This window comes from Osmerus eperlanus, chromosome 27, assembly GCF_963692335.1.
Source record: "Osmerus eperlanus chromosome 27, fOsmEpe2.1, whole genome shotgun sequence".
Taxonomy (NCBI): Eukaryota; Metazoa; Chordata; class Actinopteri; order Osmeriformes; family Osmeridae; genus Osmerus; species Osmerus eperlanus.
The window spans coordinates 315,558-332,171 of record NC_085044.1 but is presented as its reverse complement, the minus strand read 5'-3'; the positions used below and the strand labels follow the sequence as shown (position 1 = coordinate 332,171).

Genomic DNA, 16,614 nt, shown 5'->3' with positions numbered 1-16,614 from the left:
TGTTTCTGTGTTCCAGGTCCCTGACGAGGCTGAACTGCCCAGACCCTGCGAGCCTCTACAGTCTCAGCCTCAAACAGAGGCTCTGCTGCCCATACAGCATCAGGTGCAGACACAGCCTCAACCTCACAAACAGCCTTATCCCCAGCCTCAACCTCACAAACAGCCTTATCCCCAGCCTCAGCCCCAGCCTAACAGCAGAGGGGCCTCTGCCCCCTCCGTAGACGAGCCTGTGGTGAAGAAGCCTTGGGAGGCCATCAGACCGGTGCAGCCTGAGGCCCGGCCCCCCCTCGGCCCCCCTCCTGCCCCCCCTGTTCGCTCCATCGAGAGCAGACTGGCCACTGCAGCTCTTAGCCAGACAGAGGCCAGCCACGCCACTAACTTCCCCAGCCTGCCAGTGGAGGCCCCTGGCCCCGCAGCCCCCCAGCACCCTCCCCACCCCCCTCGCAAGCCTGCCTCCCTCCAGGCCGCCTACCTGTACCACCACAGCCAGGGTGATGCCCTGCCTTCTGCCAGCGAGGCCTTCTACCAGCAGCGGGGCCTGGTGGCCCAGCCCTCCTCGGTGTACCACCACCGGCCCGACACCGGCCCTCCCCACCTCTCCTACGCATCTAAGACTGAGCCTCAGATACCTTACAGCGCCCGCGACGTCCACTACAGCACCCTGGGCCCCCGCCACTACCCCCAAGCTGCCAGGCCCTGGGGCCCCCCCAGGAGGGAGCACGCCTCCCCGGGGCCGGGGCACCGCGGCCAGGCCTGCTGCCCTGCTGACGGAGCCCATGTCTACCCCAGCCTCCGCAGAGTGCACTCGCTGCATGCACCCCCCAGCCTGCTGCCCCTCCCCCCCCAGAGGAGCCACGCCCCCCTGGACGAGGAGCTGCTGTTCTACCGGCACCCCGTCTACAGCTGCCCCGCCTACCAGGCTCCCCAGGCAGACTACCACGTTACCCAGCTGCAGCCCTACTTTGAGAACGGCCGGGTCCAGTACCGCTACAGCCCCTACTCTGGCGCCAGCCCTCTGGACTCGCCCTTTTACGACGTGGACCCCTACGGGACGGTCCGCCTGCGACACACACACTCCTTCGGCGGCAGGGACGTCGGCCCCGGCCGGATGGGCAGCAAGGCCGGGGGGTACCACTTCCTGTCCCGCCACGCCCCGCCCCCAGGCCAAGAGCACGGCTTCGTGAGCAGGGACATGCCCCCCGGGCGGGGCTCCAAGGGGGCGGTGTACGTCTCCTGGGACCCCGAGGAGTGGGAGCAGCTAGGCAGGCTGTCGCTGCACAGGGACAGCCGTCCTCGGCAGAGGGTGAAGGCTCCGGTCATGTCCCAGTACGACAACGTGGGCTTGTTCCTGCCCACTGACGTGTCTGGCTACGACTCGCTGCACCTGCGCAGTAAATCTGACCCCGGCGATGGCATGCTGATGGCTGCCGAGGGCGGCGAGGGCCGCCGGCCCACCAGACAGCTGCCCCCAGACCCAGAGGTGCTCCTGTACCTGGAGGCGGAGAAACTCTGCCAGGGTAACCAGGGCAACGGGACGGCCAAGCACAGCAGCTCCAGGGCCTGCCGAGCCTCACACCCTCAAGCCCCGCCCCCGGCCCGCAGCGTGGCTAATCAGCAGGAGTCAAGCCGGCGTGAGGTGGAGGACAGTAGGGCTGGAGGCAGCAGGTGGCTGGAGCCCTCAGAGGCCAGGAGCCTCCAGCCTCGATACGAAACTGAGCTGGACGGCCTCCCCAGCAGGGTGAAAACCTTGAGTGGCCACCCCACTGCTGCCCCGCCCCCCGCCCCGCCCCCGAGGCCAGACAGGTCCCACAGCAGGACTCGGGAGCCTCCTGATGCAGACCGGGACTACTCCTACCAGAGACTCAGCACCATGACTGTCCAGTCCCACTATGACAACATAGACGACTTCTCCCCTGGCCTCCAGCCCCCCTCCGGCCAGCCCCCCCTGACCAGCTTCCCCTCTGGCCTCCAGCCCCCCTCCGGCCAGCCCCCCCAGCCCAGCTTCCCCTCTGGCCTCCAGCCCCCCTCCGGCCAGCCCCCCCAGACCAGCTTCCCCTCTGGCCCCCAGCCCTCCTCCAGCCAGCCCCCCCAGCCCAGCTTCCCGGCCCCCGGCAGGGCTTACTCTACGGCCCTGGGCCAGGGGGCCTTCCTCCCGGAGCAGAGGCTGCAGAGGCCAGACACACACATACACGCAGAATGACTCACTTCTGCTACGTGAAGGAAAGTAGTTGGACCTGAAGCCCAGCAGTCTCCGCAGGACAGCTGGTCTGACCGGGGTTTTCATGAATTCAGTCAAGTCAAATTCTGAAACACTTTTTACAAATGGTACCAAATGTACCATAATTCCTTACAAATTGCCATTCTGAAATGACTTGGCCAATCATATGAAGCTCTTTGATATTAAAGACAAAAGGTCCATCACACCTGAATTACAAAAATATAAAACATGTATTCAACAAGCTACTGGTAAAAATGTATTTTCTTCCTCCCCAGAATATGATTTGGCGTCTGTGCGTATCAAACATAATGGGGAAGTTTTGCATTTTAGAAATGCATGTCCACTTGTCTGTGACAGCGCAGGTCTGTGATCCAATGTGTACCCTTTGGATGTTGGAGGATGGAAATCTGCTAATCTTTGTAGCCCCATGTTGCTATGGACACGCCTTGGCAATACTACATGAATTCACATCTGAATTGGGTTCAGAATAACATGAAATCTGCAATAGGGTCCTTTCAGCTGGTACAGGAGCATTTAATTGTATTTGTTCTGCAACTGTGCCAATTCCTATATTTGATGTATTTTGCTATGAAAATATGAATTAAACTCAAGTGGAATGTTTTGGCCCAGTGGTCTGTTCTTCATTGTAAGAGGGACCAAACATTGCGGGGAGTTTTCCATAAGCATTCCTGCACTAATGTATGGCCTCCATGACTGGATGTACGATTGCCTGTTACCTTGCACATGTAAACAAAGACCTTGTTTGTCCTGTAGTCCTTCCCCCAGTTATTACAGGGTTTGGATGGACTGTTAACTGAATAAAGTTAAATGGAAATGTAGGATGTGTGAAAGTGAAAATCCAGTATTTATTTGACTGCGATAAGGCACCCTCATAAGTAGTATTAAGAGTTTACTTCATGGCAAAAAGACAAAACGTCATTTATACACAGACTAAAGGCAGCTCTACTTTTGCACTCAAGTACATTTACATATTTTCAAACGTGTTTAACGTCAATTTGCGTCGATTGCCTCTGTGGATCAGCAAAATAAAAACATTTATGGGGTAGCCTATTTTTAATTACCCACATTTTTCATTAGACAATGTTGTTCTATTCATGTCGGGTTTTATTTATATTTTTTTATCTGACCAAATAAATGTTTCTTGTTTCAGCATTGGTACTAATTCACGTTTCACTCCCATTTGTTTTTAGGCAATTTATTTCCTACATTTTGACTGAAATGTATCTCAGCTTTGTGTCATTGCTAGAAAACTAGCCTCCTTGGTCAGTCGATCCACTAAGTTCCAGAGTTGGGTGTGTTTTCATGCAGACTTTGCAGAGCTAGATCCGACCACTTCATCTCTTGTTCTTTCACAGACTCCGTCGATCCTCCGTTGTCTTGTTCTGCCTCAGGTAGTTCACTCTACAAGAGGAAACGGACTGTTTAAAAGTGTCATGCTTTGCATTTAGTAAGGTCTTGTATAGCGAGCCGAAAGCCAATATCTTCCTACACAAAATAAGTTGCAGAACCGTTGCCAATGGGTGAGGTCATCTTAACGTTATCGGACCATACAATTTTAAAAAACTCCTGCAGTTTACCAGTGGGATGGTCACATCTTCATAAGGTAGACGATCTTCTCTCCAAGCATCGTCTGTAAGGTCCAGGACCCTGCCGTCTCTCTGAACTTCACTGTCCATGATCGGCCGTTTGGTCCAGTCACTGGAGAGTTACGTTACCTTGTGCTGCCACTGTGAAGCACCGTATTTTGCGTTTCCTTGTTTTGTAAGTAATCAACTAGCTAGACAATTTAATAAAAATAAGTTAACTGCCGCTACAGACACAAACACGTTAACGTCAGGTTTTAAAACGACAGTACAGAAAGCGAGTCTTCTTCTTCGGTTGAGGTTATGGCAGATTTGCAACCAACGTTTGAGCTGCATTACTGCCACCTACTGTTCAGAAGATGGTCTGCTCCTCTTCATACCGTTTCAACGGCAGACTGTTGCAGCCTTGAGGTGGTGGTGTAAGTGCTTTCAAAGCTGGAAGGGCCACAGGCACAGCATTATGCCAATCAACATTTCAACGACCAACATTTCAACCACCTATCCAACATGAAGAATGAGTTCCCCCTTTCAGATTATACTTTTCACTACATAAAATTCTGATCAATGTCTTGCTCCAAATCTTGATGGAGCTGCCAGCCTTCCACCGTTCTCTACCTACAGGCCTCTGCTGTCTCGACACCCTCATTCTGAGCACGCTCTGTTGTCTCAGACAACAACTTCTTCCAGCAGCCCTAAGTCCATCACATCACCTCGCCGGGTCACAAGCCACAGGGCAGCTCACCATCCTCAGTGGAGGGATAAATAGGTTATTGGAGGAAACGGGGGTCCCCGTAGCGAGGACAAAACCTGGATCAAGTTCACCTAGACCGATGCTACCCTCTTCCTTGAAAAGTGTATCCATTGAGAGATAACTGGGTACAATTTTCTGTTCTGTTCTGATACAATCGTCGCAGGGTAATTACGTAACTATTGAAATCTTTATTGACAAAGAAAGCTGCACTCAGAATTAATTATGTTCTACATTATGTCCGTCAACTGACATTTGATACAGTATTTTATCTTTGTCCTACTTAAAGTTCTTTCTTCAAACCACCTTTTTCAATATATTTCCTGAGATATTTTTTATATAATGATAATAATGACTACCGTGTGTCTTTAAAATTCTTAACTGCCCTTCGTAACGCCATGATCAGATCAAGAAGTTGTCCAATCATACCAAAGAATTTCCTCTTCGTGATTAGGACGTATCATACAATTGGATGAGGATTTCTTGACGTAGTGGCGTCAACCAAGAGAAAGTTGCACATTGGTAGCTTGAGCGACTTTAGTTTTGACAACACATATATTGGCCGAGTGGACTCTGCACAGGTACGTACATAACAGCAATTTATTAATATTGTTTCATTTTTATAAATGACATTAAATAGCTAAATGAATAATACACAGATGACACTGCAGTTTCGTAGCATAATATCCTAACGTTTGGTACCGTGATCACAGTTAATTAATGGATAGGCGTTCATTCATTGTACAAGTGTTGCATGCATTGTCCTAGAATAGATCAATAGAGTCCTTTCTGTAGCACATAACACTGTTTGGAAACAGTAGGGTCGTATGCAGTTCAAAAGGTTTGACTGTTGAGTAAAGAATAGTTTGAACAGATCTCTTAAGTGCTGCTCATCCTCGATGTAACAGATTCAGCCATGGATCTGGTGCTCAAAGTGTCCGACTACTACATCCTGACCCCGTATGTGTACCCGTCGTCCTGGCGCGAGGACGGGGCGCTGCGCCAGTTGATCAGCCTGCTGCTGGTGACCAACCTGGGGGCCGCGGTGCTTTACCTCGGACTGGGCGGGCTAAGCTACTTCCTCATCTTCGACCACAAACTCATGAAACATCCACAGTTTCTGGAAGTAGGTTCTCTTTCCTTTAAACCTATCACAAAATCCTCACTGAAAATGGAAATAATTTTTTTGAGAGTATGAGTAATAACAGTGGGGTTTGTTGACAACATTATTGTTTGTTGGCTTTCTAAATCCCATGTCTAGTAAGAGACAAAAATGGGAGGGAAAATGTATCGTTCAGAGATTGTTGTTTCTCCACAGAACCAGGTATGGAGGGAGATCAAATATGCCATGACATCACTTCCTGTGATCAGTATTCCCACAGTAGCCTTGTTCTTTGCTGAGGTCAGAGGTTACAGCAAACTGTACGACAACGTCAACGAATCTCCCATGGGTAAAAGCTGAATTCATACATGGAAAAAGGTTTTATTAGCAACGTGTTCCAAAACAACTTATAATGTGTGTGTGCATGTTTGTATGTGTGTGTTTCAGGCTGGCCTGGTGTGTTATTCAGCATGATATTTTTCCTTTTATTTACTGATATGTGTATCTATTGGATTCACCGGTTCCTGCATCACAAACGGATTTACAAGGTAAGTGTGCTCTAACAGTGATGTCTCCCAGATGCTGTAAAACTGTGTGGTCCTTTCCCAGTGCTAAACTCTTAGTTGGATGCCATACCCAAACCATACCTTTTAAATCATACTCATACAATCTAAAACCAAGGACCAATAATCAAATAAAGAGATGATCTAATAACTGTATTTCTGTTGCATCTTGCTAACCTCAGATCTTCCACAAGCCGCACCACGTGTGGAAGATCCCCACGCCCTTCGCCAGCCACGCCTTCCACCCCGTGGACGGCTTCCTCCAGGGCCTGCCCTACCACATCTACCCCTTCCTCTTCCCCCTGCACAAGGTGTTGTACCTGGGCCTCTACGTCTTCGTCAACATCTGGACGGTCTCCATTCACGACGGGGACTACCGTGTTCCCCGCCTCCTGCAGGAGGTGGTGAACGGCTCCGCCCACCACACTGACCACCACCTGTTCTTCGACTATAACTACGGCCAGTACTTCACCCTGTGGGACCGGCTAGGCGGCTCCTACCGCCACCCCTCAGCCCTCCTGGGCAAGGGCCCCCATGACCTCATACGCAAGCTGATGGTGGATGGGAAGCTAAGTGCTAACACAGATAAAGTTAATGGGTGCGCTAATGCTGATAGCCACATGAAAGAAAGTATGCCAAGAAGTAAGATGGAGTAGTTTTTGAAATCTTAAAGGGAAATTTGACCAGATTTTTCATATTCAATTGCCCTTCTTTTTAGTTGTTTCAATACATGCGATGAGAGTTGGTACATTTCAACAAAATAACTGATAATAATCAAAGAGTTGACTATTTTGCCAAACATATTTTAGATTGAGATGCCATTTTTATCCATCTTAAATTATCTGCAGTAATTCCTTGCTAAGCATGTTCTTGATTAGGATGAATCAGTCTTGTAATGGAACTGTAAGTCATGTGTATTGACTGATTAACAGGGACAATATTTAGAGGATTCAAATGGCACAGGATGCTGGAGTCTGATAATGCAGTAAATACGTGTTTGTGTTCCTTAACCTATTACTTCTTTTGAATGAAAGTTTTACTATGCTGAGGGAGCTAGGTATGAATTGTATGTATATAATAAAATATGTATAGAGTGTATATAAATACTGTATATCTCACAATCGAGTGAATGTCAAAGTGGAACCCTATTCACATGTTTGGTTCTCCCAGATTGTTTCCAATCCAGTCTTCTACTTTTATGCTATTTGGAGCTCTATACTTTTTAATAAGTGAGCAAAAGCAATCTTTAATGCAAAACAAACAGGACAATGCAAAGAAATCAAGGAATGTCAACTTAAGTTGTAGGAGTGGGCCATGCTTGAAGTTGGGTTGTGTAGTTACTAATATTCAGTATCTCGAGTCATCATCATTCTTAATGTGGAGAAACCTTCCTTGCAAGGGTGACTCCTCGCCTCTGACAACCTTGAGTTCTGAGACCTCATCTGGAGGAAACTGAGCAGGTCTTGGATACATAGAGATGTGCGTATGTGAAGCCCTCTGTGGCATGCTTGCGTGTAAAAGGGCTATACAAATACATTTTGATTTGATTTGATACAGACTAAATAAAATGACAGGAATGAGCATCCCAAATCTATCAAGAAAATAAATTGCGATCACACTTGCCACGAGGCCCCAAAAGAATAACTGGGCCAGTTAAAAGGTTTCTCCATCTCACAGGCCTCTTAAAGTGAGATGCAGCGCTTCAGATGTGTGCAGCTAATCTGACATCTGTCAAGGATAAATCCACAGACTCCAATAACATCAGTGATGGCACGTGCCCGCTCGGTATGACAGGAACAGTGGCACACTGCCTCCAGGTGAGAGGGGACAGGAGCGGCAGCTGTTTTACTACCCGCGACTCCTAACTTGTGTGCGAAGTCTCGAATCGGATAACGACCCGTCGAGACTCCATATTATGTAAGTGTGAGTACATCGGATCACAGAGCAGGTAGGACATTTTAACATTTCATGACAATTAGTAGACAGATTAAATTATTTTACAACATTGAAAAATTTTATCACATTTTGAGTAACTCATGTTTAAAAACGTTATTAACTTTATATGTATTAAAAAGTATAAGTTTCAGTAAAAAAAAAAAATCTTCTTTCAAACATGTGAAGATGGGTCATAGTTTTGCACCCAAAAAATGCAAAAGTTGTGGCATATTATGTAATATGTATAAGTGTATATATATAACGTTATATACTTTTTTAAACCGGAAAAGCTAGTGTGGACTGTCGGGGCCAGCTTCATGGAAATGCTGTTTCACACTCCAGGAAGGGTTTGTGGATGAACCCCTCGACCAGCTGGCTAGCGTTCGAGTAGAAAAAACAAGGAGGAGGCAACATTGGTGCATTGTACAATATGGAGCTCAGACTGACAAACCCAGCGTGTAGAGTTTTACTATGTGGATTTACGTTAAGTATTATTTTTGGTAAGTGTGTCACGTTTTGATAGCCTAATACAACTAGCTAGGCTAGCTAAGAATCCTCCGCAAAACGCTAGCACTACTGTAACTTAGCGCTAGCTAGCTAATATAGCTAGGTAAGCTAGTAGATATCCGACGGTAAGGTAGCCAATTTACGCAGCTGTTGTGTTTGACATAGGACGGTACGCGAGTGCTAGGCTATTAGCATCCGACATTGTACTTGGTTGTACTATTTGCCTGGATCCATTCATGGTAGATAGCTTCTATGCTCAATGTAGTAGCTATCGTAGCATGTCGCCTCCTACTTGTCCATGCATTTAGTTAGCTGAATACATAAAACCTAGCTTCGACATCAGACAATTAGCCTCATGTCGATATATACCGAGCATAGCTCGCAGGTTTATGACGACCGTAAACAAAGAGTGAGCGCTCATTAATCCCAATCAGTGGGTGTGAAATGAGTCGTGATGTTGACATAATAACAATAATTTTTACATGTGAAGTTTTCCCATGCACTAAATATTGTTGAGCAACAATCACTGACATTTTTTATTGATCGCGTCACACAAATAATAGCCTAACTACATTCCTGTCCCAGATGGTTATGCTACCTCCTGTGAGATATCATGTCTGTAGCCAGAGGGCTTGGCTTGTTGGATTTCAAAGGCGAAGGTTTGCAGGAATCAGTAAAAAATAAAATGTATATACATATCGTATGTCCAGGTCTGTATATCTGCATATTTAATAAAGCTATGAGAACAACTCATTGGTATAGCATTTGACTGTAGATCAAGAGGGTCGCGGGTTAAAATCACCCCCTATACGTCGCTTTTGAAAAACGTCTGCCAAACGAATATATTTTAATAAATACCATTAACAACAGGCATCTCTAATAGTGTTGTCTTTGGTATGTCACTGTTGCAGGGATCCTTGCTTAAGCAACTCTACAGGAGCTTACAGTTGAACTAGTTGCCTGAGTACCTAATTTGTTTATAAACTGGTCCTTAGCACATGATAAAGATACATAAAGTAATGCAGTATAATATTTGGTTAAGAAGTGAAACAGATTGTCCTCTCGTTCATCAGGTACGACTCCCAGTGCAGCAATAGACGTGTACACCCCTCCAGAGCTGTTGGTGGAGAACGGCACCACAGGGGTCCTCAGGTGCTCCTTCAGATCTCGGGAGGTGATCAGCAGCCAGGCGTCGGTCGCCTGGAACTTCCGTCCGCACGGAGCAGATCCCTCCAGCTCAGGAATTTCGGTGAGAACCTGTTTATGTATCCCTGCACTCCAGGGAGCGTTCTGCAGATCCCCAGATCCAGGGACAAGCTGCTTCCGGGCATTATACTGCCATGTGAATAAGAAGGTGTGGCCAGACTTGTTCATGGTCCTGTTGTTTCTGCCAGCAAGTTGCCACTCGTTTTGTAGGTTCTTGATATGAAACTGCATGTTTTTTCATTGTTTCTGGGTTAAGCCATTTTGACATTTAGCAATTATTATTATTTTTTATATTATATTCCATTGAAATATTCTCTTTTTTCGAGCAGATATTCTACTACAGTGCTGGGAAGGAGTTCCAGGGAAGCTTGCCCCAGTTCGTAGATAGAATCAAGTGGGTGGGAGACCTGAACAAGAAGGATGTCTCCGTCCAGCTGCTGCAGGCTCAGTTCAATGACAACGGCACCTACTTATGTGACGTGAAGAACCCTCCCGACATATCAGGCACCCCCTCTCGCACGGAGCTGAAAGTCGTTATGAAAGGTGAACATACTTAGATAGAGATAGATAGATAGATAGATAGATACTTTATTAATCCCGTGGGGAAATTCAGGTATCTCTCACAGCTCTCAAACCAACAACAACCACACACAATATGTACAGACAACACGATACAATACAAACAGACAACACAACAAGGCCATGTACAGAGTAGATAAGATAAAAACGTAGAACGTAGGGTGCTGAGCTGCCCGCTACGGAGGCTGCTGGACTGTCCTGCCAGGACACGGCGGAGGGGATGACCGACACCGCCCACGATGGCCAAGAGCTTGCCCCGCATCTGTATCTTCACAACAGTCACCGCCTTCCTGACCAGTCTGTCCAGCCTTAGTGTATCCCTTCCGCTTTGCTCCAGCTCTGCACCCGCGGATCGGCTCTCGAAGCTCCGCAGTTTAGACTACTACTGTGGGGTTAGGACTGAAACACATGCCTTATTTGAAAAGGGACTGGCCATACTTGGTGTGGTGTTCAGGTCTGTTTACAGTCATGTTGTCTGTGCTTCCCAGAGTCCCTCCCTCAGACCAGTACAGGTGTCATAGTGGGCGCTGTGTTCGGTGCTGTCATTGGTCTCATCCTTATCGCCTTGGTTACCTGCCTGATCATTAAGAGGCACCAAACCCAACATGACTACGAGGGGTAAGTGATCTGCTGAGCACTGCTGCATCAGGTCGCCAGGGGCTGGGGTTCAGGGGCTGGGGTTCAGGGGCTGGGGTTCAGTCAGTTCCATCAAGTCAGTCCTGTTTTTTAATTGAATTCATTCAAACAGAACTGACCTGACGTGAACAGTAAGTGTGTTTGTTATTGCTTTGATGGGAATTGCGTTTCTACAATTACAAAATGGTGTTCTCTCGTGCATTCAACGTACTGTGTTTAAACCCACTTACTGCATGCATCTAAAGCCATCACAATGACCTCAGCAGTAATATGCACAGATGTGCTTAACTGTCTGTCCTTGAAGAGCGGTGTGCATCTAGTGGTCTAGTAATGCAGCTGTGTACCTTTTAACAACTAAGGGGACCTAACCCTCACCTCAGGGATCACCAAGTTGCTCCTCACTAGAGAAACGGTTGTTTATTGCTTGAGTTTTCAGGGGTAATACAATAACTGTTTTGGTGAGTTAACCAAACAATGTCTTGTCAAAAGTGACCCTAGGAGAATGCCAAGATGTAAATAGCATCAAATAGAGTCCATTTATTCTCACTCAGTCAACATTATCATTAAGATCATTGAAGAATCATTTTGTTGTCCAAGTCTGGAAATAGAAAGTTAATTCAGACCTTTGATCGGAACCCCCCTCCCAAATAAGATAAGCTGTCACTAGCTTGAAGCTAAAACTGATTTTAGTTTAGTTTTAGTTTAAGTACCAAGGATGTTGATTTCCCAAATATCAACATCATTGATATTTTCACATATACTACTATACTCCTAGGTGCAGTTTAAACAAGTGCATCATGAAGCTTGGCATGTCATCTAACACCCATGTCCTGTCCTGCTTGTCACCTCTCTCTGCTAACCACTAATGTGTCACCTGAGGCTCGCTGGTTACTGTCCTCCACTTCACTCCTTTAGAAGTCATACATGTCCATAGGTCTCCTCATAAGAGTCCTGTAATGTATGAAAGGATTGCAGTTGTAGCATTATCAGACAAACGATGTTCAGGGAATAATAATCAGCTAAATAATGTGTAAGTAGCATTCCATTATCTTGAATTGAGCAAATATTTTATTTGTATCTAAGTTACTGCAGAGAGATCTTGCAGAGGGGCAGTTATCCTCCTCTGACCCTTCCCAGAGTTTAGAAGCAGTGTTGATCTGCCTAGACAAGGGAGAAGCAGCTCGTTGCGAGAGCAGGGCTGATATCAGCACAAGCACCTCTTCCCTGCTCGGGGGGCTCTCAGGGTTACCCAGCGGGCCTGCTACTGTTTAGAATGGAGACTGTTATGACAGACTATTTGCATGTTTTCCCTGAAACCAGATTAGGATCATGGCAGAGACCTCTCCCACTACTGAAGCAGGGTTAGATCTGTCTGCAGGGCCTCCCCTGAGATCCGGTGGTGTTTACAGCTCAACATCATTAGCCTGATACATTACTGGAACATTTTGGGAGAGTTGAGGCAGACCTGTGTGTGTCACACATGTAATTAGCATTAAACTAACACTGTAAACTAATAATATAGAATATTGGTATATATTGGTCCACGGTAGGTAGTCACTCCCGTGAACTGCATGTCCACTAATCTCTCAAGTAGATCTAACCTAGCTTGGCTCATCTGTTCCACACCCTCAAAGGTCCAGAACGTCATACTGTCTGGACTGAATTGATGTGACCGACCCACATTTTGATGTTCATATCGCCATAGGACTCTTGCTCTCGGAACAGTCAGTGAATTCATATCTAGGGGCATAACCATCTCTCATTGCATTTTTTGTCCATCTCCCATATCTGTCTGTCTGTGTCTGTCTGTCTGTGTTCATGCCTCGTGCCAATGCTTCATAAACTGCACAACGCACCACACACGCGCACCACACACACACACACACACCCCCCAGCTGCACGTCTGTGGAGAGTATGAGCTCCCACGCGGCCCGCCCGGGGAAGAAGCCGGCGTCAAGCTCAGAGGGTTCGCGTTGCAGCAGCCCCTCCGCCCCGCTGCAGGTAGGAGCTGTGAGTCACCCCGCCACCCACGGACACCAGGGGGTCTATTCACTCTCACAGGGGGGTCAGCACCCAGGGACACCAGGGGGTCTATTCACTCTCACAGGGGGGTCAGCACCCAGGGACACCTCACAGGGAAGAAGGGGGGGGGGGGTCAGCACCCAGCATGACCCTTCTCTAGGCTCACCAGAACATGACCACAGGGTTGCTGACCTTTGAACTCGCTGGCCTGCATGCTCTTATATTGTTTGCTCAGTGAACAACCGTCTCCATTGCAGCCATGACCACTTTTTTCGCCCAGTCGGGTAGGTAGTTAAGTTTGTGGTTCAGTTTGCTGATCTTGTGACTGTAGGCCATGACAGGCTTCTCTTTCTTCACGAGACACGTGATGAGGCAGACCTGCAGAAGTGAAACTCATTCCTCCTCAGAAACCCTCAGTCTGAAGATCCTGTGTTCCAGGCCTCTCCCCTGGTGTTGAACAACACGGCCTCATAGCATCTTGTTGACACCCAGAATGCTGTGGCCGTGTTCAACATGCTAACAGAAGGCACTCAGTCCATAACCCACTTTGGTCCTATGCCCTTATCACTATTCTACATAATTACTTAATAATGACATAATTATTCCCCTCTTCTGTTTAACATGATTTTCATGTCTGTCCTTGTACTTCCCACCCAGGGCCCGGTGATCTACGCCCAGTTAGACCACTCAGGAAGCCAGAACCCCAACTCCTTCCACAAGATGGAGCCAGTGGTCTATGCTGACATCCGGAAAAACTAGTACTTGGTGAGAGGAAGCAGAAAGGGACAGGCCACCGTAGCTCGCTGCTGGGGGGGTGGGGGGGGGCGGGGTGGGGGGGGCGGACTGGGGGTTGGGGGGGGTCGCTGTTTCATGTTCAAAATGTTTAAGTTCTGTCTGCTGAAAGCGTTACATATGCATGTGTGATCAAAAATCATGTATTCTAAGGCTTTAAATCCTGAAAAAATAATACACTCCTAGTTCACTATATTACTGTGTAAATATGTAGGATTGAGTTGTTTTCTAAATACAGGGACCATGGAAACAAACGATGATTTAATTTCAAATATATCTTGCGAATGTCATACTAGTTGAAGATTTGACGTCTTAAGATATTATGGTACAAAACCAGTAATGCATTTTTGATGGTGTAGATTAGAATGTAATGGTTATCAGTTGTCTTTTTATGCTTTACTGAAACTTTGCCTGTTACTCCTCTCAACAGCAAGTTCAAATGAAAAATTTAACAAATGAATGCAAACTTATTCCAAATGTGTCTCCAGATTATGTACACTGTTTTTGCATGTAATTTATTTACTATTCATGTGAAATCCTTCATGTCTTATGAGAGCAGTTTAAACAGGGCTCTGTAGTGTAGTTTGACTGTTATATAATGCCTCAAAGACATTCCTCTTCCATCTTGTGGAAGTTATGGGCCAAATATCAACGATTAACATTTTTTTTATCACTGTGCTTTTGAACTGGTTTTGTGCTTTACAATGCATTTAAATGTATTTTGCTGGATTTTATTTTTAATGCTTAAATGCCAAATCTATCTTTTCCATTGAGTTACAGTCATTCGTTTGCATCATGAATCAGTTTGATCTTAAGTTATTTTTGATCTTTGATTCCTGATGCAGTTTCCCCCACCTCTGATAAACATTTGTGAATAAGATTAGTTCTAAAGTATAGTGCTACTTACTGTTATTATTTTCTCTATTCTAAAGCCTAAATGATTTCTTGGCTCAAGGAACGTCTATAGAGCGTTTCAGAATTCAAAAAGTTTATATTGTTTATCATGTTATGTTTGTCCAAAGTATTAGTATTATTATTATTATTTTTGCATGGCTCGTGCTTCTGATAGTTTTCTTCTACTGGCTCGTGTTAGAAGGTGTTTGTGATTGTATCTTTCATATGTCTGCAGTTTCTTGGCATTCATCTCTGACCAATTCCATGGCGAATATCATTCCTTTATTACCAAGCTGCCAGCTTCATCTGTTGTGAAAGGAGAATGTTTAAGAGTTAGGAATGTTAGCTAAAGGGCATCGCTAAAGAATGCTGGACTTCCTTAACATTCCATGTTGTGCTTATGTAGTAATACATGTGTACTTTATATTGTGGTAATACTCATGAATTCTAAAAACGTTTTAAGCTCTAGAAATTACTGTGTGACATCATTTGGAAGAGTACTGTTTTAAATACCCATTCCTATGCTGAGGCTTGTCTGTTAAGTAGCTAATTATACCCGGAGTGTCCAGGCCGGTAGTAGCACCTTCCTAACCCTGATCTGCAGTATGTCTGTCAGAGCCTGACCAGTCTGCCTGCGTGTTTCAAGGACACGACAACCATCCACAGCTGCCGGCCCAGGCCGACTGCTGTCATTGGTCTGGTAGTGGATCTCTACTTAGTGGATCTATGCTGTCATTGGTCTGGTAGTGGATGTCTACTTAGTGGATCTATGCTGTCATTGGTCTGGTAGTGGATGTCTACTTAGTGGATCTATGCTGTCATTGGTCTGGTAGTGGATCTCTACTTAGTGGATCTATGCTGTCATTGGTCTGGTAGTGGATCTCTACTTAGTGGATCTATGCTGTCATTGGTCTGGTAGTGGATCTACACTTAATGGATCTATGCTGTCATTGGTTTGGTAGTGGATCTCTACTTACTGGATCTATGCTGTCATTGGTCTGGTAGTGGATCTACACTTACTGGATCTATGCTGTCATTGGTTTGGTAGTGGATCTACACTTAGTGGATCTATGCTGTCATTGGTTTGGTAGTGGATCTACACTTAGTGGATCTCTGCTGTCGTGTTTTTAGAGCCACTCCAGCCCCGGCCTTCTGGCAGGAGACATGGAGCAGGAGACAGCATCCTGCTGGCAGGAGACAGCATCCTGCTGGAAACATCTGGCAGGAGACAGCATCCTGCTGGAAACATCTGGCAGGAGACAGCATCCTGCTGGAAACATCTGTTAGCTAACGGAGGCAGTGTTGCTGTTTTGATATCCTGTCAAAACGTTGCTCTACTTGTGTTCATAAGACCCAGTGCTGTTAGTTTGTAGGTGCTGTTCTACATCCACTTTCAAAGCATGTCTGGGAAAGGCACTTAAATCTTTTGTTTTCCACAATATTCTCTGAATGGTCCATGGAGACAATCCATGTCATGTCATTGTGTTCAGGCTTCTAGATCCTTCCAGATTCTGTCTCATCCCTGTCATCTGTACTGATGGAAGAGCGAGAGCGAGAGAGAGAGAGAGAGAGAGAGAGAGGTCATGCTGTTGTACGAGAGCCCTAGACCTTCTTTGAAACAGGCACCTGATGGTAAGGGTGCTTCTGTACTGAGAGAGAGAGAGAGAGCAGACACAAGATCAGAGTTCCCTGGATTCACCTGGTCCCTGAAGAGCAGGTGTACCTATGTGTTGGACACTCCGTGTATAATATGTGGAATAATTTTATGCTTGTTTGTATCTCATATCTTAAATTGTTGCACAATCTGC

The 16,614-nt window shown here is 46.3% G+C and overlaps 4 protein-coding genes across 7 annotated transcripts in view; 3 read left to right on the top strand and 1 right to left on the bottom strand.

Moving 5' to 3' along the window:
* The window catches only part of arhgap32b (Rho GTPase activating protein 32b), a 47,044-nt gene extending 43,653 nt beyond the window's left edge, over nucleotides 1–3,391 (top strand). Inside the window, exon 26 of one of the 2 annotated variants that reach the window (XM_062453963.1) lies at nucleotides 17–3,391. In XM_062453963.1, the coding sequence (XP_062309947.1) occupies nucleotides 17–2,200 (2,184 nt within the window). In that variant the 3' untranslated portion in view covers nucleotides 2,201–3,391. The remainder of the gene's footprint in view (nucleotides 1–16) is intronic. The other variant, XM_062453962.1, reaches the window with a different exon arrangement.
* On the bottom strand, nucleotides 3,268–4,703 carry anapc13 (anaphase promoting complex subunit 13). The gene is made up of 2 exons (XM_062453966.1): nucleotides 3,817–4,703; nucleotides 3,268–3,640 (listed from the first exon to the last, which is right to left on the bottom strand). The coding sequence occupies exons 1-2, from the start codon at nucleotides 3,913–3,915 to the stop codon at nucleotides 3,515–3,517; spliced, it is 225 nt and encodes a 74-aa protein (XP_062309950.1). The 5' UTR covers nucleotides 3,916–4,703; the 3' UTR covers nucleotides 3,268–3,514.
* Nucleotides 4,704–5,020: 317 nt separating this feature from the next.
* Nucleotides 5,021–7,779, top strand: sc5d (sterol-C5-desaturase). Its single transcript, XM_062453964.1, has 5 exons — nucleotides 5,021–5,151; nucleotides 5,479–5,696; nucleotides 5,889–6,021; nucleotides 6,120–6,220; nucleotides 6,418–7,779. The coding sequence occupies exons 2-5, from the start codon at nucleotides 5,487–5,489 to the stop codon at nucleotides 6,889–6,891; spliced, it is 918 nt and encodes a 305-aa protein (XP_062309948.1). The 5' UTR covers nucleotides 5,021–5,151; nucleotides 5,479–5,486; the 3' UTR covers nucleotides 6,892–7,779.
* Nucleotides 7,780–8,440: 661 nt separating this feature from the next.
* mpzl1l (myelin protein zero-like 1 like) lies at nucleotides 8,441–13,932 on the top strand. Of its 3 annotated transcripts, none has more exons than XM_062453205.1 (6): nucleotides 8,441–8,670; nucleotides 9,751–9,926; nucleotides 10,213–10,426; nucleotides 10,951–11,080; nucleotides 12,994–13,099; nucleotides 13,778–13,932. In XM_062453205.1, the coding sequence occupies exons 1-6, from the start codon at nucleotides 8,601–8,603 to the stop codon at nucleotides 13,877–13,879; spliced, it is 798 nt and encodes a 265-aa protein (XP_062309189.1). In that variant the 5' UTR covers nucleotides 8,441–8,600; the 3' UTR covers nucleotides 13,880–13,932. The 3 variants fall into 3 exon arrangements, with proteins under 3 accessions (XP_062309189.1, XP_062309188.1, XP_062309190.1); XM_062453204.1 differs by having other exon boundaries at nucleotides 12,994–13,108; XM_062453206.1 differs by lacking the exon at nucleotides 12,994–13,099 and having other exon boundaries at nucleotides 8,443–8,670; nucleotides 13,778–13,915.
* The last annotated feature ends 2,682 nt before the right edge of the window (nucleotides 13,933–16,614 follow it).